The 25,701-nt window shown below is 40.2% G+C and overlaps 1 protein-coding gene across 1 annotated transcript in view; it reads right to left on the bottom strand.

The window, feature by feature from the left end:
* The window catches only part of iqce (IQ motif containing E), a 112,963-nt gene that overhangs the window by 80,749 nt on the left and 6,513 nt on the right, over positions 1 to 25,701 (bottom strand). The window contains exons 5-9 of the mRNA XM_073061010.1: positions 21,078 to 21,218; positions 20,543 to 20,613; positions 18,701 to 18,814; positions 14,234 to 14,284; positions 5,816 to 5,886 (exon numbers count right to left, since the gene is read on the bottom strand). Coding sequence (XP_072917111.1) covers positions 5,816 to 5,886; positions 14,234 to 14,284; positions 18,701 to 18,814; positions 20,543 to 20,613; positions 21,078 to 21,218 — 448 coding nt within the window. The remainder of the gene's footprint in view (positions 1 to 5,815; positions 5,887 to 14,233; positions 14,285 to 18,700; positions 18,815 to 20,542; positions 20,614 to 21,077; positions 21,219 to 25,701) is intronic.

Genomic DNA, 25,701 nt, shown 5'->3' with positions numbered 1-25,701 from the left:
TCCTTGGTCTTGGTGATATTGAGACGCAGGTAGTTTGAGTTGCACCATATCACAAAGTCCTGTATCAGTTTCCTATACTCCTCCTCCTGTCCATTCCTGACACACCCCACTATGGCCGTGTCATCAGCGAACTTCTGCACATGGCAGGACTCTGAGTTATATTGGAAGTCTGATGTGTACAGGGTGAACAGGACCGGAGAGAGTACGGTTCCCTGCGGCGCTCCTGTGCTGTTGACCACCGTGTCAGACCTACAGTCTCCCAACCGCACATACTGAGGTCTATCTGTCAAGTAGTCCACTATCCATTATGTGCTGGTAAACTCTGACTTAGTACTTAAAGGCTACGGTGAGAAAATCACTAGCCAGCCAGAAGACTTCGAACAGAGTCGATAGTGACTAGACATTATGAAGTTTATTCTAATACTATTTCTTGACGTTATATTTCTGCCAATTTTCCCTACTCACAATGTGCCAATTGAGATGACACATGATATATACTTGCAAGTAATACATGAATTTGCTGATGCTGTTAATGCCTCTAGCTACTGGGTATACCAATATATACCACATACTTTGAGATAATTGCCATACATAAGATGGTACTTCAAAATCATATGGCATTAGATCTTAGCAGTTAAGGGGGAAACATGTACTTATAGGAAAGGAGTGCTTCTTACATACCTGACAAGTCTGAAGACATAACTAATTTGGCCAATCATATGCATAAAGAAACAGCTAAAAATCTGATGAATTGAATTTCTTTGCTTGGATTCAATTAAGACTAGGAAGCTGAGGTTACTCATTATTACTAGTCTAATATTTGTCCTGATATGCTTTATCATAATTTACATATTTTTTACTTATTAAAGGGTGATCAGACTCACCCTTAGAGCAGTTCAGACTCACATATGTATGCCTACAAGTCAATCTACTAGCAATGACATAATCCTATGAATACCCTTCAACATTTCCATAACCTAGGTGAAATATTGATTATTTTATATTTAACATAGGTACAAGTTTTTCTGCCTCTGAATTTTCAGATGTAGTGATTCTAAATGTGTGATTTAGAATCAAAGAGGAGACTGTCGGATTGGACTTACTTGGATTTACTGTGCATGTCTGCAAGAAAATGAATCTCAGGGTTTTATATGGTGACGTGTGCACTTTAAACTTTAAGCTGTTTCGTCATAACATCATAAAACACTACAGCACAGAATTAGGCCCTTTGGCCTTTCTACTCCATGCAGAACAATAAATTTGCCTAGTCCCATCGGCCTGCACCCACACCAAAGTCCTCCATACCTCTCTCATACAAGTACCTATCCAAATTTCTCTTAAGTATCGAAATTGATCCTTCATTCACCACTTGCGCAGGCAGCTTCTTCCACACTCTCATCAAATAAATTACCCCTCATATTCCCTTTAAACATTTCACCTTTCACTCTTAACCCATAATTTCTATTTCTAGTCATTTACCACATCTATACTTCTCATTATTTAGTATACCTCCAGCAAATCTCCCTTCATTCCCCTGCTTCAACAAAATAAAGTCCTAACCTATTCAACCTTCCCTATAACTCGGGTCCTCAAATCATGTCAACATCCTTATAAATTTTCTCTGCACCCTTTCAATCTTACCTACATCTTTCCTGTAGGTCAGTGACAAAAACTGGACTCAATACTCCAAATAAGGGCTCACCAACATCTTATACAATTTCAATATAACATCCCAACTACTGATACTAATATTAGGGCTAATGTGCCAAAAGCTTTCTTTACGACTTTCTTTACATCTACACATGATGTCACTACCTAGGAAATATGGATCTACGTTTCCAAATCCCTTTGTTCTACCGCACTCTACAGTGCCCTGCCACTCACTGTGTAAGAGCTACCCTGACTGGTCCTCCCAAAGTGCAACACCTCAGACTTAAATTCCACCTGACATTTCTCAGACCATTTTTCCAGCTGGTCCGGATCCCACTGCAAGCTCTGATAGTCTTCCTTGTTGTCTACTACACTGCCAATCTTGGAGTCATCTGCAAATTTGCTGATCCAGTGTACCACATTGTCATCTAGAATATTGATATAGATGACACATTACACCAGATCCAACACTGATCCCTGTGGCACACCAATAGTCACAGGCCTTCAGCCAGAGAAGCAACCATCTTTAACCACTCTCCAGTTTCTCCTGCAAAGCCAATGTCTAATCCAATTTACTATGTCATCTTGAATGCCAAGCAACTGAAACTTCTTGACCAATCTCCTATGTGGGACCTTGTCAAATGCCCTGCTAAAATCCATGCTGACAACATCCACTGCCTTGCCTTCATCAACTTTCCTGGTAACTTCCTCAAAAAACTGTATGATTGGTTGGACACAATTTACCACATACAAGGCCATGTTGACTATCCTTAATCTGTCCCTGTCTATTCAAATACTTATACATATCCAGTCTCTTAGAATACCTTCCAATAACTTTCACACTGCTGATGTCAGGCTCTCTGGTCTACAATTTCCTGGTATACTCTTAGTCTTTCTTAAGCAACAGAACACAATTACTATTCTCCACTCCACTGGTACTTCACCCATGGCTAAGGATGTTTTGAATAGCTCTGCTAGGATCCTGTTCAATTGTTATTTCCCTTGTATAACTTTCTCATGTTTGTTTGTGTTTTTATAAGATTACCCAGATATATGTAATTGTTCACTGGGTCCTATAACCCGAGTTATAGGGAAAGGTTGAATAGGTTAGGACTTTATTTTGTTAAAGCAGGGGAATGAAGGGAGATTTGCTGGAGGTATACTAAATAATGAGGAGTATAGATATGGTAAATGACTAGAAATAGAAATTATGGGTAGAGTGAAAGGTGAAATGTTTGAGGGGAACATGAGGGGTAACTTATTTGGTGAGAGTGTGGAAGAAGCTGCCTGCGTAAGTGGAGAATCAATTTCAATATTTAAGAGAAGGGCAGTAGATGTAGTGTATATGGATTTCAGCAAGGCATTTGATAAGGTACCCCATGCAAGACTTATTGAGAAAGTAAAGAGGTATGGGATCCAAGGGGACATTGCTTTGTGGATCCAGAACTGGCTTGCCCACAGAAGGCAAAGAGTGGTTGTAGACGGGTCATGTTCTGCATGGAGGTCAGTCACCAGTGGAGTGCCTCAAGGATCTGTTCTGGGACCCTTACTCTTTGTGATTTTTATAAATGACCTGGATGAGGAAGTGGAGGGATGGGTTAGTAAGTTTGCTGATGACACAAAGGTTGGGGGTGTTGTGGATAGTGTAGAGGGCTGTCAGAGGTTACAGCTGGACATTGATAGGATGCAAAACTGGGCTGAGAAGTGGCACATGGAGTTCAACCCAGATAAGTGTGAGGTGGTTCATTTTGGTAGGTCAAATATGATGGCAGAATATAGTATTAATGGTAAGACTCTTGTCAGTGTGGAGGATCAGAGGGATCTTGGGGTCCGAGTCCATAGGATGCTCAAAGCAGCTGCACAGGTTGACTCTGTGGTTAAAAAGGCGTACGGTGTATTGGCCTTCATCAATCATGGAATTGAATTTAAGGGCCGAGAGGTAATAATGCAGCTACATAGGACCCTGGTCAGACCCCGCTGGGAGTACTGTGCTCATTTCTGGTCGCCTCACTACAGGAAGGATATGGAAGCCATAGAAAGGGTGCAGAGGATGTTGCCTGGATTGGGGAGCATCCCTTATGAGAATAGGTTGAGTGAACTCGGCCTTTTCTCCTTGGAGCGACGGAGGATGAGAGGTGACCTGATAGAGGTGTATAAGATGATGAGAGGCATTGATCGTGTGAATAGTCAGAGGCTTTTTCCCAGGTCTGAAATGGTTGCCATAAGAGGACACAGGTTTAAGGTGCTAGGGAGTAAGTATAGATGAGATGTCAGGGGCAAGTTTTTTTTTTACTCAGAGAGTGGTGAGTGCGTGGAATGGGCTGCCGGCAATGGTGGTGGAGGTGGATACGATAGGATCTTTTAAGAAACTTTTAGATAAGTACATAGAGCTTAGTAAGAGAGAGGGCTATAGGTAAGCTGAGTAATTTCTAAGGTAGGGACATGTTCGGCACAACTTTGTGGGCTGAAGGGCCTGTATTGCGCTGTAGGTTTTCTATGTTTCCTCTATTTTTCTGGAAACCTTTTGATTGCAGTTGCAGATATCACATTATTTGAATGGGGCTATCTTATTCGTGGATTCAAGCAATGGAATTTGAGGAAATAACAAGCAGGATAGACAAAGGAGGATCAATGGATGTTGTGTAATTGGATTTTCAGAATGCCTTTGACAAGGTGCCACACGAGGCTGCTTAGCAAGATAAGAATTACAGGAAAGACAGTAGCATGAATAGAGGATTGGCTAACTGGCAGGAAGCAAAGACGGAGACTAAAGTGGGTCTTTTCTGCTTGACTTCCGGTGACTAGTGGTGTTCTGCAGGGTCTGTGTTGGGACCATTTCTTTTTATGTTATATGTCAATGATTTGAATGACTTTGTGGCCATTTCTACGGACAATACAAGATAGGTAGAGGGGCAGATAGTGTTGAGGAAGCAGTGAGATAGATTAGAAGAATGAGCAAAGGAACGGCAGATAGAATACAGTCTCCAGAGGTGTATGGTCATGCACTTTGGTCGAAGGAATAAAAGTGTACACTATTTTTTAAATGGGGAGAAAATTCAAAAACCTGGGGTGCAAGGGGACTTGGAAGATCTCATCCAGGATTCCCTAAAGGTTAACTTACAGGTTAAGTCACTGGTAAGGAAAATAAATGCAATGTCAGCATTCATTTCAAGAGGACTAGAATATAAAAGCAAGGACTTAACACTGGGGCTTTGTAAGGCATTGGTGAGGCCTGACTTAGAGTATTGTGAGCAATTTTAGGCCCTTTATCTAAGAAAAGATTTGCTGACACTGGAGAGGGTTCACAGAAGGTTCACAAAAATGATTCAAGGATTAAATGCTTATCATATGAGGAGCATTTGATGGGTCAGGGCCTGTACTCACTGGAATTTAAAAGAATGAGGGGGATCTCATTGAAACCTATCAAATGTTGAAAGGCCTCAATAGAGTGGATGTGGAGAGGATGTTTCATGTAGTAGGGAATCTATGACCAGAGGGCACAACCTCAGGATAGAGGGCCGTCTATTTAGAACAGAGATGAGGAGGAATTTCTTCAGTAGAGGGTTGCGAATCTGAGGAATTTTTTGCCACAAGTGGCTGTGGAGACCAGGTCATTTAGTGTATTTAAAGTAGAGGATAATAGTTTTTTTTATAAGTGAAAGGTTACGGGGAGAAGGCAGGAGAATGGAGTTGAGATGGAAATAGATCAGCCATGATGAAATGGTGGAGCAGACTCAATGGGCCAAATGGGCTAATTCTGCTCCATTGTCTTATGGAGTGTCTGTTAGCTATAGAAATTCAGTGGAATTAGCAAACCACATTGGTTTGTTCTCTTTCCCTGCCACTATGGCTATCTCGGTCTTTCTCCCTCTTCCTCTCCCTCCCCCTCGTGCTTCATCTTCCTACCTTTGTTATTTTAGCACTTAATAAACAATCTAAAGCAATAAGTTTTATGCCTTAATCTTGGCATAAGATTTGAAGAACTTCAAATCAAAAACATCAGCATCCAACACAGGAGTAAAATCTCAGGAATGTCATTGGAGGGCTTGTAGTTCTCATTGCTAAAATGGCAGGAAATGAAGATGTGGGGAATCAGTACTACACAAGAAGAATAAAGTAACCAGATACTAAATAAACTACTGATGTGGTTTGAAATGTATCTTACTTTATGATGCCGTCCTTCTCTTTACACTGTTGCTCCAACTTAAAGATCCTCTGTTTTAATCCATTAACAATCTGAGGAGATAAAAACAAAAAACAGAGACACTGATTTCCCTTTCTCACCTTATCTCCTTACCTGCCCATCACCTCCCACTAGTGATCCTCCCCCTTCCCTTTCCTCCATGGACTTCTGTCCTCTCCTATCAGATTCCTCCCTTCTCCAGCCCTTTATCTCTTTCACCAATCAACTTCCCAGCTCTTTACTTCACCCCCCCCTCTCGATTTCACCTATCATCTTGTATTTCTTCTTCCCCCTCACCCCACCTTCTTACTCTGACTTCTCATCAAAGGGTCTCGGCTCGAACCATCAGCTGTTCACTCTTTTCCATTGATGCTGCCTGGCCTGCTGAGCTCCTCCAGCACTTTGTGTATGTTACTTGGATTTTCAGCATCTGAAGCTTTTCTCTTGTTTGTACGGTGAGAAGAAATCTCTTCTAGTGCAAATATGGGAATACAGACTGAAAATTTTGACTCACACAAGGCAAAAAGTTCATCAGTTGAACTGTAAAACCTGCCCGGGTGTGTAGAAATGGTTACTAACATTATTCTGGGCCTACAGTTATGTAAGTCTGAGGTTAAAAGTACCAAAGGATTACCTTCTCAATCTCAGGTGACAACCGGAGAGGGTATAAAAATCATATTGCTAAATAACAAAAACACAAAATGCTGGCAGAACTCAGCATCTATGGGAGGAGGTAGTGACGATGTTTTGGGCCGAAACCCTTCATCAGGAGTGAAGTAACATGGGATGGTCGAGGGGGGATAAGAAGTGGGGGGAGGGATAAAGTAGAGAGCTAGGAAGTGATAGGCTGGAGGGAAATGGGCTAGGGGGGTGGAGAATTATGGGAAATAAAAGAGAAAGAAAGATAGGGCTGGGGGGAGATTATAGTGAGGGGGGAAAAAAGAGAGAGAAAGAGAACCAGACTAAAATAATAGATAGGGATGGGGGTAAGGGGGGGGGGGCAGGGGTATCAACAGAGGTCTGTGAGATATTGTGAAATGGTCAATCCAGCAACAAATTTACTTGTGAAGGAATAATACAGGAAAATAAGTGTTGGGTTATCATAGGAAAATTTTGCTTAACTAACAATGAGCTTTTGATGAAATAACAAAATGTTCATGTTGTGTGCAAGGATTTATGTAAGATGTCTAACGAAATGTCACAAATAAGCTAGTCCAAAAAGTTGAAGCTTGTTGGAATAAAGGGTGTGGTAGCATAGATACAAAAATTGCTTTGGGGCAGGCGCAAATTCACTGTGAATGGTAGATTTTCACACCAGAGGAAGAAATACAGTGATCAGGTTCATGGTCCCGATATTCTGTATACTGACCGAGATTTGAATGTGCAGGGCAATATTTTAAAAATGCTGATGCCGCAAAACTTGCAAGTGTTGTAAACAGCAAGGAAGATAATTTTAGACTTCAAGCAGATATAGCCTGGTAGGATGCAGATGAAAATAAAGTGCAAAGAAATTTATTCTAAAGAGAAGAATAAGAAAATTTAATATAACTGGTAAAGTTCTAACACAGACTGAAATGTACATATGCACAAATTTTGGTAGATAGTTGGGAAAGTAAGCAATTAAAAGAAAACATACGGGATGCTCCAATTAATATAGAGGCATAAAATCTATAATCAAATCAGTTATGTTCAATCTCCATAAAGCACTGGTTTGACTGTAACTAATGCACAAGACCTGGAGTCTATACAACAAAGCTGCAGAAAAGATTAGTAGGGTTCTGGGATGAGAGACCTAAATGGATAGAGAAGCTTGAGACTAACTGGAAGGCAAATTAATTTAAAATTGATGATAATCATTAAAAGTATAAGATCTATTCTCATTGACAGCGATTGAAAACCAGGAGAACTATGGTAGCATAGTTTTACACTGCCAGTAGTTAGGGTTCGATTTCTGCTGCTGTCTGTCAGGAGTTTGTACGTTCTCCCCTTGACCGCGTGGGTTTCCTTTGGGTGCTCCTGTTTCCTCACACAATCCAAAAGCATATGGGTTAGGGTTAGTAACTTCTGGGCATGCTACACTGGGTCAAAAGCATGGTGACACTTGTAGGCTGGCCCCACCACATCCTCAGAATGTATTGGTCATTGATGCAAACAATGCATTTCACTGTAGACTCCATGGCCACTTTATTAGAAACCTCCTATACCAAGTGTTGTGCATTCAGAGATGCTCTTCTGCACACCACTGTTGTAACACATAGTTACTTGAGTTAACATTGCCTTCCTGAAAGCTCGAATTATTTTGGCCACTTTCCTCTGACCTCTGTCATTAACAGAGCTGCTACTCACAAGATGTTTTTTGTTTTTCACACCATTCTCTCTAAGTCCAGAGACTGTTGTGCATGAAATTGTCAATTTCTGGGATACTCCAACAATCATTCCACAGTCAAAGTTTACGTACCTCTTAACCACGTCTGTATACTTTTATATATTGAGTTGCTGCCACGTGATTAGCTGATGAGTTAGTTCCATTAACGAGCAGGTGTACAGGTGTACCTTAAAAAGTGGCCACTGGGTGTATGTTTTTATGTTTCCACATACATTTGACAAATAAAACTAATCTTTAAAAATCGAGATTTAAGGCAGCTGGTGAAAGAGGGAGTGGGATACATGTCGAACAACACCTTACAGCAAATAGTCATAATCTAGATTTCATTGCTGGAGAGTATGAAAGCAGATTCAAATATTACACTAAAATGGGAAAAAAATTATGTCCTTTGATTTTCAGGGGTACGGGGAAAGAACCTGAGAATGGAAATGCTTAGATTGCTGTTACAGAAGGCCACTGCACACTCTGGGCTGAATAGCTTCATTCCATTAAGATCAGTGACTGGGTAGGGTACATGGCACACTTCATAATGAAACAGCCTGCTAACACTCAATAACCAGACTTGTACTTAAGTGAACAACAGGCAACCAGTGGCTTGAGAAAATGTTAAAAAAAAAATCTGAGTTTTTGAAAAATACATTTAAGATATTAGCTTTGGAATGCATAGCCTAATACAAGTGTAGGGAAGTCCTTGGTTGAAGAATAAGGAAATACTGGAAAGTTTGGTCTCAAGGAGTCAGGAATTATGCAATGGACCAAAAAAGCTGGGAGAATAGAATGGCGATTTTACTAGAAGCTGAATGAGAGGTTATGTGAGCTTAAAATAGCTATGAGAGTTGGTGGGCTTTATAGTTGCTAGCCCAACCCAATAAATGGCAGTTGGGGAGGAAAAGGAAAATAGCAGTGCCAGATCCTATGTATTTTACCAAAAGATAGAACTTGACAACTAAGTGCGTGGAATTTTCCAGTTTGCATAAAAACATGAAGTTGCCTCAAACAGTCAAGATACAAGAAAATGAGATGAAAGGACGATATTGAATGGGACTGGAACAAAGATTGTCTCCAAAAAGCGTCAGGTATAATTAGACCCCATGCACATTCCCAATGAAATACCTTTATTTGGAGAAACTGACTGGAATCAAGGGAGAAGTTGTTCAGGAAATTAAAACTAAACAACAGATGCTGTAAGTCTGAAGTTAAAGCAGAAAATGCTAGAAATGTCCATCAGAACAGGCATCTTTTACAGGAAGAGAAACAAAGTTGGACTTTTAGGCTGAAGATCTCACATTGGAATATCCTAGTGATGTTGTTCAAAATAAGTTGGAAGTCGATTGTGGTTGAGGAAACTTGGTTGGCCTTAATTCAAGGAACAAACGGAAGGTCTTTGGGCTATATTTTCGGGAGAAATGGATGAAACCTTTGTTTGCTTTCAGCAACTGGACAGACAAGAGAAACAAGGGAGTGGGAACATCCTCATGCACCTTTAGAGCTAGCAACTTTCAAAATATATTAACTGCTCCTTCACTTTCACTGGATCAACGTCCTAGAATTCCCTCCCTAACAGTAATGTGGAGGTATCTTCTCACTATTGGGCTGTATTGGTTCAAGACTGACCTCCATCTTTCAAAAGTAACTAGAATGGGCAACTAATTCCCATGAGAATTAGTTAATTCAATGGGCAGTGAAGCACAGAAGATTTAAAAGGAACACAGCCTTCTTCAGCGGGCAGCATCCTTTGTGAGCAGCAGAATGAGCCGGGAGCAGAGTGAAAGCTTAAGGGCTTGGGCTCAACAGGTTTAGGCAGAAACAGGCGAGGCAGGGTAGGTTTAGTTTTCAATTTTTCCTGTTATTTGAGGAAAAGGGGAAGTATGAGTGTGAGGGCAGCTTGTTGTTCTCGGTATCGGATGTGGGAGGTCCTGGAGTCTCTTAGCCTCCCGGAAGTCCACATCTACGCCAGGTGCGCCAAGCTGCAGCTCCTAAGGGACCATGTTAGGGAACTGGAGCTGCAGCTCGATGACCTTCGTCTGGTCAGGGAGAGTGAGGAATTGATAGAGAGGAGTTACAGGCAGGTGGTCACACCGGGGCCACGGGAGGCAGACAGGTGTGTCACAGTTAGGAGAGGGAAGGGGAAGAGTCAGGTACTAGAGAGTACCCCACTGGCTGTACCCCTTGACAATAAGTACTCCTGTTTGAGTATTGTTGAGGGAGGGACAGCCTACCTGGGGGAAGCAACAGTGGCCGTGCCTCCTGCACAGAGTCCGGCCCTGTAGCTCAGAAGGGTAGGGAAAGGAAGAGGAAGGCAGTAGTAATAGGGGACTCGATAGTTAGGGGGTCAGATAGGCAATTCTGTGGATGCGATCAGGAGACCCGGATGGTAGTTTACATCCCTGGTGCCAGGGTCCGGGATGTTTCTGATCGTGTCCAAGATATCTTGAAGTGGGAGGGTGAGGAGCCAGAGGTCGTGGTACATATAGGTACCAATGACATAGGTAGGAAAAGGGAAGAGGTCCTGAAAGGAGAATATAGGCAGTTAGGTAGGGAGTTGAGAACAAGGACAGCAAAGGTAGTAACCTCGGGATTATTGCCTGTGCCACGCAACAGTGAGAGTAGGAATGGAATGAGGTGGAGGATAAGTGGCTGAGGGATTGGAGCAGGGAGCAGGGATTCAAGTTTCTGGATCACTGGGGCTGGTGTGACCTGTACAAAAAGGACAGGTTGCACGTGAATCCTAGGGGGACCAATATCCTGGTGGGAAGATTTGCAAATCCTACTGGGGAGACTTTAAACTAGATGGTTGGGGGGTGGGAATCAAATTGAAGAGACTAGGAGAGAGGAGGTTAGTTTACAAATAGAGAAAGCGAGTAGACAGTGTGTGAGGGAGGATAGGCAGGTGATGGAGAAGGGGAGCGCTCAGACCGATGATATAGGGGATAAGGAAGAAAAATAAAGTTGTTTGCACCGTTAGGGATAAACAGAGAGTAAGAGGTGGAGAGTTTCTTAAATGCATCTATTTTAATGCTAGGAGCATTGTAAGGAAGATGGATGAGCTTAGAGCATGGATTGATACCTGGAAATATGATGTTGTAGCTATTAGTGAAACATGGTTGCAGGAGGGATGTGATTGGCAACTAAATATTCCTGGATTTCGTTGCTTCAGGTGTGATAGAATCGGAGGGACAAGAGGGGGAGGTGTTGCATTGCTTGTCAAGAGAAAATATTACAGCGGTGCTCTGGCAGGATAGATTAGAGGGCTCATCTAGGGAGACTATTTGGGTGGAATTGAGGAATAGGAAAGGTGTAGTAACACTTATAGGGGTGTATTATAGACCACCTAATGGGGAGCGAGAATTGGAGGAGCAAATTTGTAAGGAGATAGCAGATATTTGTAGTAAGCACAGGGTTGTGATTGTGGGAGATTTTAATTTTCCACACATAGACTGGGAAGCCCATTCTGTAAAAGGGCTGGATGGTTTGGAGTTTGTAAAATGTCTGCAGGATAGTTTTGTGCAGCAATACATAGAGGTACCAACTAGAGAAGGGGCAGTGTTGGATCTCCTGTTAGGGAATGAAATAGGTCAGGTGACGGAGGTATGTGTTGGGGAGCAGTCTGGGTCCAGTGATCACAATGCCATTAGTTTCAATATAATGATGGAGAAGATAGGACTGGACCCAGGGTTGAGATTTTTGATTGGAGAAAGGCTAACTTTGAGGGGATGCAAAATTAATTAGGAGGAGTGGATTAGGACAATTTGTTTTATGGGAAGGATGTAATAGAGAAATGGAGGTCATTTAAAGGTGAAATTTTGAGGGTATAGAATCTTTATGTTTCTGTTAGGTTGAAAGTAAAGTTTAAAAGTTTGAAAGAGCCATGGTTTTCAAGGGATATTGGAAACTTGGTTCAGAAAAAGAGGGAGATCTACAATCAATATAGGCAGCATGGAGTAAATGAGGTGCTTGAGGAATATAAAGAATGTAAAAAGAATCTTAAGAAAGAAATTAGAAAAGCTAAAAGATACAAGGTTGCTTTGGCAAGTAAAGTGAAAATAAATACAAAGGGTTTCTACAGTTATATTAATAGCAAAAGGATAGTGAGGGATAAAATTGGTCCCTTAGAGAATCATAGTGGACAGCTATGTGTGGAGCCAAAAGAGATGGGGAAGATTTTGAACAAATTCTTTTCTTTGGTATTCATTAAGGAGAAGGATATTGAATTGTGTAAGGTAAGGGAAACAAGTAGGGAAGTTATAGAAACTATGATGATTAAAGAGGAGGAAGTACTGGAGCTTTTAAGGAATATAAAAGTGGATAAATCTCCGGGTCCTGACAGGATATTCACTAGGACCTTGCAGGAAGTTAGTGTAGAAATAGCAGGGGCTCTGACAGAAATATTACAAATGTCATTAGAAACGGGGATGGTGCCGGAGGATTGGCGTATTGCTCATATGGTTCCATTGTTTAAAAAGGGTTCTAAGAGTAAACCTAGCAATTATCGGCCTGTAAGTTTGAAGTCAGTGGTGGGTAAATTAATGGAAAGTATTCTTAGAGATGGTATATATAATTATCTGGATAGACAGGGTCTGATTAGGAACAGTCAACATGGATTTGTGCGTGGAAGGTTATGTTTGACAAATCTTATTGAACTTTTTGAAGAGGTTACTAGGAAAGTTGATGAGGGTAAAGCAGTGGATGTCTATATGGACTCCAGTAAGGCCTTTGACAAGGTTCCGCACGGAAGGTTAGTTAGGAAGGTTCAATCGTTAGGTATTAATATTGAAGTAGTAAAATGGATTCAACAGTGGCTGGATGGGAGATGCCAGAGAGTAGTGGTGGATAACTATTTGTCAGGTTGGAGGCCGGTGTGCCTCAGGGATCTGTACTGGGTCCAATGTTGTTTGTCATATACATTAATGATCTGGATGACAGGGTGGTATGTTGGATTAGTAAGTATGCAGATGATACTAAGATAGGTGGCGTTGTGGATAATGAAGTAGGTTTTCAAAGCTTGCAGAGAGATTTAGGCCAGTTAGAAGAGTGGGCTGAATGATGGCAGATGGAGTTTAATGTTCATAAGTGTGAGATGCTACATTTTGGTAGGAATAATCCAAATAGGACATACATGGTAAATGGTAGGGCATTGAGGAATGCAGTAGAACAGAGTGATCTCAGAATAATGGTGCATAATTCCCTGAAGGTGGAATCTCATGTGGATAGGGTGGTGAAGAAAGCTTTTGGTATGCTGGCCTTTATAAATCAGAGCATTGAGTATAGGAGTTGGGATGTAATGTTACAATTGTACAAGGCATTGGTGAGGCCAAATTTGGAGTATTGTGTACAGTTCTGGTCACCAAATTTTAGGAAAGATGTCAACAAAATAGAGAGAGTACAGAGAAGATTTACTAGAATGTTACCTGGGTTTCAGCACCTAAGTTACAGAGAGAGGTTGAACAAGTTAGGTCTTTATTTTTTGGAGCGTAGAAGGTTGAGGGGGGACTTGATAGAGGTATTTAAAATTATGAGGGGGATAGATAGAGTTGACGTAGATGGGCTTTTTCCAATGAGAGTAAGGGAGATTCAAACAAGAAGACATGAGTTGAAAGTTAAGGGGCAAAAGTTTAGGGGTAACATGAGGGGGAACTTCTTTACTCAGAGAGTGGTAGCTGTGTGGAACGAGCTTCCAGTAGAAGTGGTAGAGGCAGGTTGGATTTTGTCATTTAAAAAAAATTGGATAGGTATATGGACAGGAAAGGAATGGAGGGTTATGGGCTGAGTGCAGGTAGGTGGGACTAGGTGAGAGTAAGCATTCGGCACAGACCAGAACGGCCAAGATGGCCTGTTTCCATGCTGTAATTGTTATATGGTTATATTCCAGTAGCTTCCATATACTGAAAATTAATTAAAAATCAAAAATGTATATGTTATACACTCACGTACCAGATATATAAATATAATTCAGAACCATATTCAACTGCATTGCCTTTAAAAAGCTGTGATAAAGATTTTAAGTAAGGCCATACCCCACTGGTATCATTCTTTTTATCAACCAAGCTCCTGGCATACTCAGAACTCTGTAAGATAAGAGAGTTTATTATAGCGTGAACACAAACAACATCATTTGTGAAATATTAAATAATTCTCTGGAAAAAATGTGTTGTGTACCTTTAAGAGTCTCCTCTTAACTAATATTATTTTCATGTTTATTTTTTATTTGCTGGATTTCTTGTGCATAAATTGAATACTTGGTTTACCAAAAATGATTATGCACTTTTGTACTTTGCTTTATGATCCTGTCCTGAAATTTAAGGATATAATCTGTCCACTTAATTACATTGGATTCCAAGAGATGGAATTTGTAGAATGCCAATGAGAAAGCTTTTCAGAGCAGCTTATGGTTAAGTCCACTTGGGGAAAGGCAATTCTGGATTGGGTGTTGTGTAATAAACCAAATTTTATTAAGGAGCTTAAGGTAAAGGATCACTAAGGAGGCAGTGATCTTAATATGATCAAATTCACCATGTAGTTTGAGAGGGAGAAGCTGAAGTCAGATGTATCAGTATTACAGTCAATTAAAGGGAATCAGTGACATGAGGAAAGATTGGAAGGGCAGACTGGCAAGGATGATGGCAGAACAGCAATGGCTGGAACTTCTGGGAACAACTTAGAAGGTGCAGGATAGATCCGTCACAAAGATGAGGAAGTATTCTAAAGGAAGGATGACACAATTTTGGCTGACAAGGGAAGTCAAAGATAGCATAAAAGGAAAAGAGAAGGCATATAAAATAGCAAAAAGCAGTGGGAATTTATAGAGGATAGGGAAACTTTAAAAAAAGAGGGCAATTAAAAAGGCCATAAGGAGAGAAGAGATGAAATATGAAGGTAAGCCAGCCAATAATATACAAAAGGATACAAAAAGATTTTTTAGATACATAAAAAGAAAAAGAGAGACGAGAGTGGATATTGGACCACCGGATTATGATACTGGAGAGGTATTACTGGGGACAAAAAATGGCAGAAGAACTGAATAAGTATTCTGTGTCAGTCTTCATTATGAAAGACTCTAGCAGTATGTCAGAAACTCGAGTGTGTCAGGGGGCAGAAGTAAGAGCATTTACTATTATTAAGAAGAATGTGCTTGAGAAATTATGGGGTCTGAAAGTAGATAAATCACCTGGACCAGATGGACTACCCCACAGGGTTCTGAAAAGGGTAGCTGAAGAGATTGTGGAGACATAAATAATAATCTTTCAAGAATCACTGGATTCTGGCATGGTTCCAGAGGAATGGAAAATTGCAAATGTTGTTCCACTCTTCAAAAAGGGAGGGAGGCAGACATAAGGAAAATCTAGGCCAGTTGGCCCAACTTCAGTGGTTGGGAAGATGTTGGGAGTCCATTATTAAGAAAGAGGCATTGGAGTACTTGGAGGCACATGATAAAATAAGCCAAAGTTAGCCTGGTTTCCTTAACAGGAAATCTTGCTTGACAAATCTGTTGGAATTCTTTGAGGAAATAACAGGCAGGATAGACTAAGAGTCGGTGGTTATTGTTTATTTGGATTTTCAGAAAACGACTGTCAAGGTGCCACCCTTTAGGCTGTTTAACAAGATAAGAGCCCATGGTGTTACAGGAAAAATACTAGCATGGATAGAGGATTAGCTGATTGGCAGAAAGAGGGGGAATAAAGGGGGCCTTTTCTGGTTGACTTCTGGTGACTAGTGGTGTTCTGCAGGGGTTGGTGTAGGGACTGCTTCTATTCATGTTATACAGCATCTCTATGATTTGGATGACAGAATTGATGGCTTTGTGGCATGTTTGTGAATGACAGGAAAATAGGTGGAGAAGTAGTCAGTGTTGGGGAAGCAGGGAGGCTGCAGAAGGACAGACAGTTTAGGAGAATGGGCAAAGAAGTGGCAGATAGAATACAGTATCGGGAAGTGTATGGTCATGCACTTCGGTAGAAGGAATAACAGTATAGACTACTTTTTAAACGGGGAGAAAATACAAAATTCAGAAGTGCAAAGTGACTTCAGAGACCTTGTGCAGAATTACCTAAAGATTAACTTGCAGGTTGAGTTGGTGATGTTGAAGGCAAATGCAATGTCAACATTCATTTTGAGAGGACTAGAATATAAAACCAAGGATGTAATGCTGAGCTTTATAAGGCAATGGTGAGGCCTCTCTTGGAGTATTGTGAGTAGTTTTGAGCCCCTTATCTAAGAAAGGATGTACTGACATTGGACAAGGTTCTAACGAGGTTATGGGAAATTATTTCAGGATTGAAAGGCTTATTATATGAGGAGCGTTTGATGGCTCTGGGCCTGTACTCTCTGGAATTTAGAAGAATGAAGGGAGGTGGGGATCCCATTGAAACCTATTGAATGTTGAAAGGCCTAGAGTTGATGTGGAGAGGATGTTTCCTATAGAGGATCAGAGGGCACAACCTCAAAATAGAGATATGTCCATTTAGAACAGAGATGAGGAGGAATTTCTTTATCCAGAAGGTGATGAATCTGTGGAATGCATTGCCACAGGTGACAGGCATATTTCTCTCAATTCATTGGGTATGTTTAATGTGAAGGTGGAGAGGTTGTTGATTAGTTAGGGCATCAAAGGTTGCAGGGAAAAAGCAGGAGAATGGGATTGAGAGGGATAATAAATCAGTCATGATGGGATGGTGGAGCAGACTTACTGGCCTAATACTGTTCTTAAGCCTAAAGGTTTTATTCTACTGAGAAGCCTCTAGATATGAGCTCCTCATTTTCAGTTGTAAATCAGTGTTGTTCTACAAAATGTAGCATCACTGGTAATGATAACATTTATTTCTCATCCTTGATTGACTTGAAATAAACTACTTTCTTGGATAAACACTAGGAAATCTGCAGATGCTAGAAATTCAAACAACATACACAAAATGCTGGTGGAACACAGCAGGCCAGGCAGCATCTATAGGGAGAAGCACTGTCGACGTTTCGGGCCGAGACCCTTCGTCAGGACTAACTGAAAGGAAAGTATCTTTCCTTTCAGTTAGTCCTGACGAAGGGTCTCGGCCCGAAACGTCGACAGTGCTTCTCCCTATAGATGCTGCCTGGCCTGCCAATACTTTCCTTTCAGTTAGTCCTGACGAAGGGTCTCGGCCCGAAACGTCGACAGTGCTTCTCCCTATAGATGCTGCCTGGCCTGCTGTGTTCCACCAGCATTTTGTGTGTGTACTTTCTTGGATGCCATATTCCTTCTGGTGAACAAATTCCAACAGTGCTGTTAGGATTAGCAATCCAGCATTCAGATCCAACAATAAAAATATGCTATTTAAGTCCAAGACATAATAATGTGCTCATTTCTTGCTAATTGGAAGACACCATGGGCTTAGAAAATCACTGCTTCTTAGACCACAAGGCATAAGAGCAGAATTAGACACTTGCCCCATCGAGTCTGCTCTGCCATTCCATCATGGTTGAGTTATTAACACTCTCAACTCCTTTCTCCTGCCTTTGATCTCCTGACTAATCAAGAACCTATCAACCTCTGCTTTAAATATCTTCAATAATGGATCCTCCACTACTGTCTGTGGTAATGAACTCCACAGATACACTACCCACTGGCTAAATAAATTCCTGCTCATCTCAGTTCTAACTGCTCAGAATACTCCAAGTGTGGTCAGAGGAATGCCTTACAAAATATCAGCCTTGCTCTTATATTCTAGTCCTCTTGAAATGAATGCTAACATTGCATTTGCCTGCCTTACCACCAGATCAACCTGCAAGTTAATCCTGCACAAGGACTCCCAAGTCCCTTTGTACCTCAAATTTTTTAAAGAATTTCACATTTAGAAAATAGTCTACACCTTTATTCCCTCTACCAATATATGCATGACCATATACTTCCCTACACTATATTCCATCTGCCACTTCTTTGTCCATTCTCCCAATCTGTCCAGGTCCTTCTGTTTAAGTTTATCTATGAAATAAAGCTTCAAGGCACCACAGAAAAGTGCAAAAATTATTTGGAGATTGATACCAAAACTGAAGACTGCAAAATTCAGCATGAAGGTTCTTTTCCTAACAGAATATTGAGAACAAATCTGAACCAGGTCTTTAAAATTATAAAACAGCAATAAAATGGTTAAATAAGGTAGATATTGAGAAGCTAGTCCTAATTATTGAGGAAATCTAAGTCAGAGGCCATAAATTTAAGATAATTAATAACGAATTTAGTGAACTCAGGAGAAAGTTCTTCCAACAGGGTCCATAGAAAGTGAAACTTATTGCTACATGAAAATGTTGAAACAAATACACTTATGCTTTTATGGAAATAGTTATAGCCCCAAGTAAAAGGGTATGAAATAATAGAGGTTGGTTTGGATGAGAAGACAGTGAATACGTTAGTGTGAAGTAGAAATACTGGCATGGATTCAGGTGTCCTGCCTATATCATACATTCAGTGAACTCCTTCACAAACCAATTAGACCAGTTGAATGCATCCTATTCACCTTTGACTGATCCAACAACTGTCCAATCTGTTTCTCTTTTCTGTTGTTCTCTTCCTCTGATCGTCTCAACTTTGTTTTCAGGATATCGTAATCGGCTTTTTGGGCTTGAATAATCTGAAAGGGCCAAGACATTTTGGAGAATGCCAAAAGAAATTAGTTATTAACTGTTTGCAATGTATGGTCTGACATACTTATTGTAACAATAGCATTAATTTTCTATTTTATATTTGATACTTTCGTGCGCCTGCTTTCGAAAGGTTTGACTCTTTTCCAAGGGTTTGTTTTCTCAGTTGCATTGCCTAGGGAAGAAAGCTGCTCTTATTTCAGTAACACCATACAAGTTATAATTGGTGTCAGCTGTCGGTCAGAGGCCTGAACTCTCACATCCACAGCAGAAATTGAAGGGTCAAGCCCTACTCCAGGGACCTGAGTATATTACATTTCTTTGTAAACTTGACATGCTCTGCCAAAGGTAACATTATTCCTTGGTGGCCCTTTTAAATATTTCTCATTCTTAAGTGACAGTAAGAGCAATAGGAAGCAGAGTGGAGATGGACAACGAAGAAAAGATCAGAGAGTTGGCAAAATACAGAGAAGCATGTTACATTTCACACATCTTTCCTGGCACAGTAGAGACCAAAGTAAAACTAGCATTTAATCTTACCCTTCCCACCTTGAGAAGATACTAATGAGGGACATACGTGTGTGTATCTGTGTTTCCCCCTGCCTTCTCAGGTAAAACACCTTGAAGAGGTAAAGCACCTTGAAAGGGAGGAGGGAAATTCTGAGCAATATTTATTCCTCAGCCAAAATCATTAACATATTGTCAGGATTCCTACCATGTTGCTCTTTGTGCAGCCATCCATCCTGCAAATTTCCTACATTAAACAGGTATTATATTTAAAAACTATTAAATGTTTTGTTTTTCATTTCCCAAACTGTGAAAAGTGGTGAAAAAATACAAGTCATTTTCTTCTAATATTCCTTTTTGAGAGATAAAAAAATGCATTTCATGACAATGCTAGTCCTAGTCAAATGTAAATTAATGGAGTGAAAATTACAACTGGTGGCACGGTGTTGAAGTTTACCCTATAATCTCAGCAATATGACTACAATCCTGACCACCAGCACTATCTGTGACCACATGGCTTTTCCTGTGACTGCCGCAGTTTCTTCCCACATCACAAAGATGTGCAGCTTGGAAAGTAAGTCAGCCATTTTCAATTGCCCCTGGTGGGTAGTAAGTGGTAGAATTGCGTGGAGTTGATGGGAACTTGAGGAGAATAAAATTGCATTTGAGAACATAGCTTTCCATATTGCATGACTATGACTCTGAGCATTATCGTCAACAAAGCTTGGTGATCATAATTTTCTGAGCAATTGAGATTGACGCTACACAGATAATTTGTCTGCAATTGTGTTCTATTCCTTGTATTTCAGTGAATATTTTGCTTTTATTGGAAGAAACTACTGCAGCTTAGATCATGTTCTACTTCCTTCATTCCTTATATATATGCTTCTGTGTAAAGACTTTGTTGTATGAAAAACGAAAACATCATAACAGGGTTTGTTGTAGAATGGATGCTATGCTGCATTCCCAGTTATTAGTCCACCTCTGAGTGATTTATTTTCAATACATTGCCAATAGATGCTCTACAAAAAAAAAGTACCATAGTTCATCAATTGAAGGTAGGTGGCCCAACATCCAACACCGCAAGGTCCGTAGGTAACAGCCCCATTTAAAATTATAAAATTTCACATGTCTGATTCTGGCCAGCTTTGTTCTTAATAGTAAAAGAAAATCTTTGGCTGTCAAAAGGTCATGCTCATGCCCTCACTTACCTTTTTTAGTTCAATAATCTCATCATACATATCTTCTTTCTCCTTGTAGTCAGGGGTGCCAGGGACATAGCCTGCAGCATGAGGGAGAGAGAAAAAATAATGAAGGAAAAAGAAAACAAGTGAAGAGAAGAGATAGAAAATAAAAGAGCAATCAGGAGAGGAGAGGTGAAGAGGGACTGAGAGAAAAGAGATAATGAAAAGGGAAATAGAGAAATGAAGGTGAGGAAGATACAATTGGAAGAGTAACAACAGAAATTAAATGTTAAACTGAACTGAGTTACAGAGCTTCTCAAACATTGTGCAGAGGAAGGGTTCTGGGCCATGCAATGAATCTTTTAAGAAATAAGATTGGATGTTGTGATGTGCATCAAATGGTTCAGCGAGATAATCTACAGGCACCACATCTGAGCTTGAAGGACAACAGCATGAAAATTCATTGCAAAACATCTACTTAAAGTTAAAGGTCATTGGGAAAGATAAACTTTCCACTATTTATATCCAAAGTCAAGGGAAAGTTTCATGCAAAAAAACTCACCATTACTGGCTGACCGTGAATGCTTTGGTTTCTTCATACCCAGGGCCTCTTTCAAATATTCTGGTGTACCACTGCACTCTGAGCTCCGACTACATCCAGAATCATATTCAGATTTCAGTGACTGGGACACAGCTGTGGGAACTAATATTTTTCAAAAAGGGAAAAGAGTGAGAATTACCCTTATTCATATGCTCGCTTCACTCACCACATGTACATGGGCACATGTAATAACAGAGATTAACTTAACAATTTGCATTTGATGGAATGAGATTTCCCACTATGAGTTACATTAAACCGTAAAACTGTTTCTGGTAATGTCCTGACAAAATATTTAAATTGCAGTTTTGTAACCTTAGGTGTGGGGAAATCAAGCAAGTTCAACTACTATGCTTCATAAGGCGAGATAGTTAACTGACATTTTCTGTGAATGCTTTCAAGACGTAACCATGAAGGTATCAGAAAAACACTGTTCTTCCCATTAAGAAACAAACAATATTGAACAAGGAGGATGGATAAATAATGGGAGGAGAGTGGTGAGAAGAAAAGCTGGGTTGAAAACAAGGTTTCCAAAACTGCTCCAACAATAAGGAATAAACTTGTGGATGGGGTCACAAGAAATTCTACTACATAATAGTAAATCCTGCAACCTGCACTTATTCAATGGGCCAAAGTAGTTCCTGTAACCATCGATAATGTCTCATAAGATCTTTAATAAGTGAAAAATCTTCTACAAGTGCACATTACTAGACTAATTCTATGATTCTATAATTCTATATACAGGTTGCCAAGTAGTAGGAAGAATATGGAGGAACAGATATGCAAGTAACTTAAAAGAGGTGTGCAAATGCCATGAACTAGTGATAATGAAGACTTAAACTATCCAAATATTTATACTTTTATTAATTTAGAGCTACAGGCCTTTCCGGCCCAACACCCAGCAACCCACCCATTTAACACTAGCCTAATCACAGAACAACTTCCAATGACCAATTAACCTACTCACTGGTATATCTTTGGATTGCAGGAGGAAACTAGAGTACCCGGAGGAAACCCATGTGATTCACAAGTAGAGCATACAAACTCCTTACAGATGGCACCAGAATTGAACTCTGAACTCCAGAACACCCCAAGCTGTAATATAAGAAAATATAAAGCGGGATAGCAATAACATAACGGGTAAAAGAAAAATAGGAGTTTCTGAAGAATGCTGACAAGAATTTTATCAGTACACTTCTAGCCCAGCAAAGAAAGTAATATTATATGGGTGTCACAGTAGCGTAGTGGTTGGTGCAAAGTTATTACATTCAGGGTGTTCTGGATATCAGAGTTCAATTCCAGTGCCATTCTGTAAGGAGTCTCTGTACATCCTCCCTGTGGAATGTGTGGATTTTCCCTGACGCTCCAGTTTCCTCCCAGTCAAAAGACATACCGGATAGGTCAAATTGTCATTGTGATTAGGTTTGTGGGGTTGCTGGGACACCATGACTTAAACAGCTGGAACAGCCTACTCTGAGCTGAGCTGTATCACAAAGTAAATAAATAAGTGGAATCATTGGACTTCATTCCAGGAATTGAGCCAAACTCAATTCGGGGTGGGGGGCGGGGGGGAACATCAATTGTAATTTTAAGGTATGGAAAAGTACTAATATTTTTTAAAGGGGAAAAGGAAAGAATTATCTGATTGCATGTTTACTTCACTCAACCCTGAGACCTTGGAACCACATGTCCAAAGGTACACATAACAACACAGAAGTTAATCTACAGAAAGACACAACCTTACATCAACCTAGCTTGCATCCATCTAGACCAAGTGATTGAATTGCAGGTGCTGCTACCCTGAATGTATTTCAATGGGATGAAAGTAAGATCTAACCTGGTAAAGTGAATTAAAGCTTTCTATATACTACTATCATTGAATAATGCAAGGTATTAAAGGTGGTAAAATTTGAGCTACAATGTAGGCATATTTTCATAAGAGAGAAAATGGGGAAAATTACAGCCAAGGTTTCCCAGATAGACAGTGAAATTGAGCAAAAAGAACATAGTAATAGATGGTTGTTAAAATAAGAGAGAGAGATGGGATTATTACAGAAAGTTCAGAATAGAAGTATTAAAGGAGATGAGAGGCAAACTAAAGCATGAGAAAGGACTGGTTCATGGACAGGAAAAGTGCTACAAGAGGAAAGGTACAACCCAGAAGAAGGCAATAAAGAAATCTAGGGGGGAGAAGAAAATATGGCCGAGGTATTAAATGAGTACTTTGTATCTAGCTTCACAACAGAAGATGACGCTGCTGGAGTATCAGCAAAAAAAAAAGAGCCAGATGAGATTCTGGATGTGCTAAAAATTGATGTACAGGAGGCACTCAAAAGGCCAGCAGCACCGATAAGTCAATCACTAGCCTAGAAAGATGCAAGCAATGTTGATGAAGAAAGTAGGGGAGGGAATTGTGGACTCCCTGACCATAATCTGGCAAATGTTTGTAGATTAAGTGGTGGTGTTTAAGAATTAGAAAGTTGAAAATGGTATACCTGTGTTCAATAAAGGTATAGGAATAAGCCCAGTGACTATAAACAGTTAATTTGGCCTTGATGGCAGGGAAAGAGATCCAGAAACAAGCATCAAGGACAGAAATAGTAATCACTTGGATAGTCCAGACCGATTAGAGAAAGAATGGATTTGTTAAAGGCAAACTGAGTATTTTGATTATGTAGCAGAGAAGGCTGATGGATGAAATGTAGTTGATGTGTATAAATGGACTTCCAAAAGGTGTATATCTGCAACACAATTAAGTAAGTAATAGCTCCATCTGTCTAAGTAGACAATGGATACACCCAGTTAATTGGAATAAAAGGGGCACTATCAACAAAAAAGTAACTAAGTAACAGGAAACAGTGGATAACAGTGAAAGGTTGTTTTTAAACTAGAGGTATATACAGTTGTCCCTCCTTATCCGCAGGGGATTGGTTCCAGGACCCTTCGCGGATACCAAAATTAGCAGATGCTTAAGTCCCTTATTCAACCTGTTTCAATGCGGTGGACCTTAGGACCCAGTGGAACCCCAGACCTTATTTAACCTGTTTCAGTGTGGTGGACATTAGGACCCGGCGGCAGAGATCTGAAACCGCAGTGTTTCTGTTAGCAAAAATAACCACGAACACAATTGAAAATAAAGTGGAAATAATAAAGAAATCGGAAAGAGGTGAAACGCCATCGGTTATTGGAACAGTGTTAGGCTACGTCGGTCAACAATTTTAAAGGATAAAGTTAAAAAGGCTATGCCCCGATGAAAGCTACAGTTGTTACTAATCAACACAGTGGCTTAATTATTGGGTTTTGGGTTTTTGATCCTCCACATCAACCCGGCACGGTGGAGAGTGCACTCGGGAGCTGTCTGTCCCGAGTCCCGAGAACTTCCGTTCCCAAGCCCGGCGCTGAACCATATGTTCTTAAGTGTTTTACATGCATAGAAAGGTAAAATATATACTATATACTAAGACAAACGTTTGACTAACTGACGTTAAATAATACCGGATATACCTGTTCTGACTTAATTAGTAAGAGAACTTCTGATTTTTTTTCTATCCCGATCCATGATAACCCATGCACATCCTCCCGTATACTTTAAATCATCTCTAGATTACTTATAATACCCAATACAATGTAAATGCTAAGTAAAATGGTTGTTATACTGCATTGTTTAGGGAATAATGACAAGAAAAAAAAGTCTGTACATGATCAAACAACAAGTGCTGGAAGAGCACTTCCGGGTTTTCGCGATTCGCAGTTGGTTGAATTTGCCCATGCAGAATTCACAGACAAAGAGGGCCGACTGTACACAGTGGAGTTCCTTCACTAGGTACTTGCGCTACTAATATTTTTAAAACATATTAATAATTTAGGTGCAAGTATAGACAGCACAATTCCCAAAAATGCTGGAAATGCAAAAGTTGAAGTCACAATGGATGGCTATGAGGTTAGTAATAAATATCATAGAGCTATAGATAGGTTAATGTGATGGGCAAAAAGATTAAATTTAAAACTAAGAAATAAGTAACATCTCATTTTCATGAAAAAATGAGAAAAGACAATACAAGCTAGAGAGGACAATTCTAAAACGTGCAAAAGAATGTTAAGATCTGTGGCTAGATGTGTATTATTTATTGAAAGTGACATAGTAGATTGAGAAAATGGTTAAAGTAGATGAGATAACAGGCTGTATAAATAGAGGCAGAGAGTACAAGAGCATGGAATTCTTGATGAACCTTCATAAAACATTGGTTTGGCTACAAATGAGTAGCACCCAGTCCTGGGCTTCACAGTAGGAAAGAGAATTTTATAAAAATAAATTCAGAGATGAGGGACACAATTCTGTGAACAGCCTGGAGAAGCTGGGTTCTTTTTCTTGGAACAGTAGAGATTGCAAGGGATCTGACAGATATATTTAAAATAATGAAGGATACAGCCAGGGAGGTGTTCCCATTGGTAAGAGGCTTCAGAACAAAAGGACATTGAAAGAAATTAACTATGAGGAAACCTTCATGTTTGACAAGATGAATGATTAGAGTCTGGAATGATTCAATTGTGGTATTCAAAATAAAACCAGTTAACTATATGAAAGGCA

Source organism: Hemitrygon akajei, chromosome 11 (genome assembly GCF_048418815.1).
Source record: "Hemitrygon akajei chromosome 11, sHemAka1.3, whole genome shotgun sequence".
Classification (NCBI taxonomy): Eukaryota; Metazoa; Chordata; class Chondrichthyes; order Myliobatiformes; family Dasyatidae; genus Hemitrygon; species Hemitrygon akajei.
The sequence above is the reverse complement of the archived record's forward strand: the minus strand, read 5'-3'. Positions and strand labels throughout refer to the sequence as shown.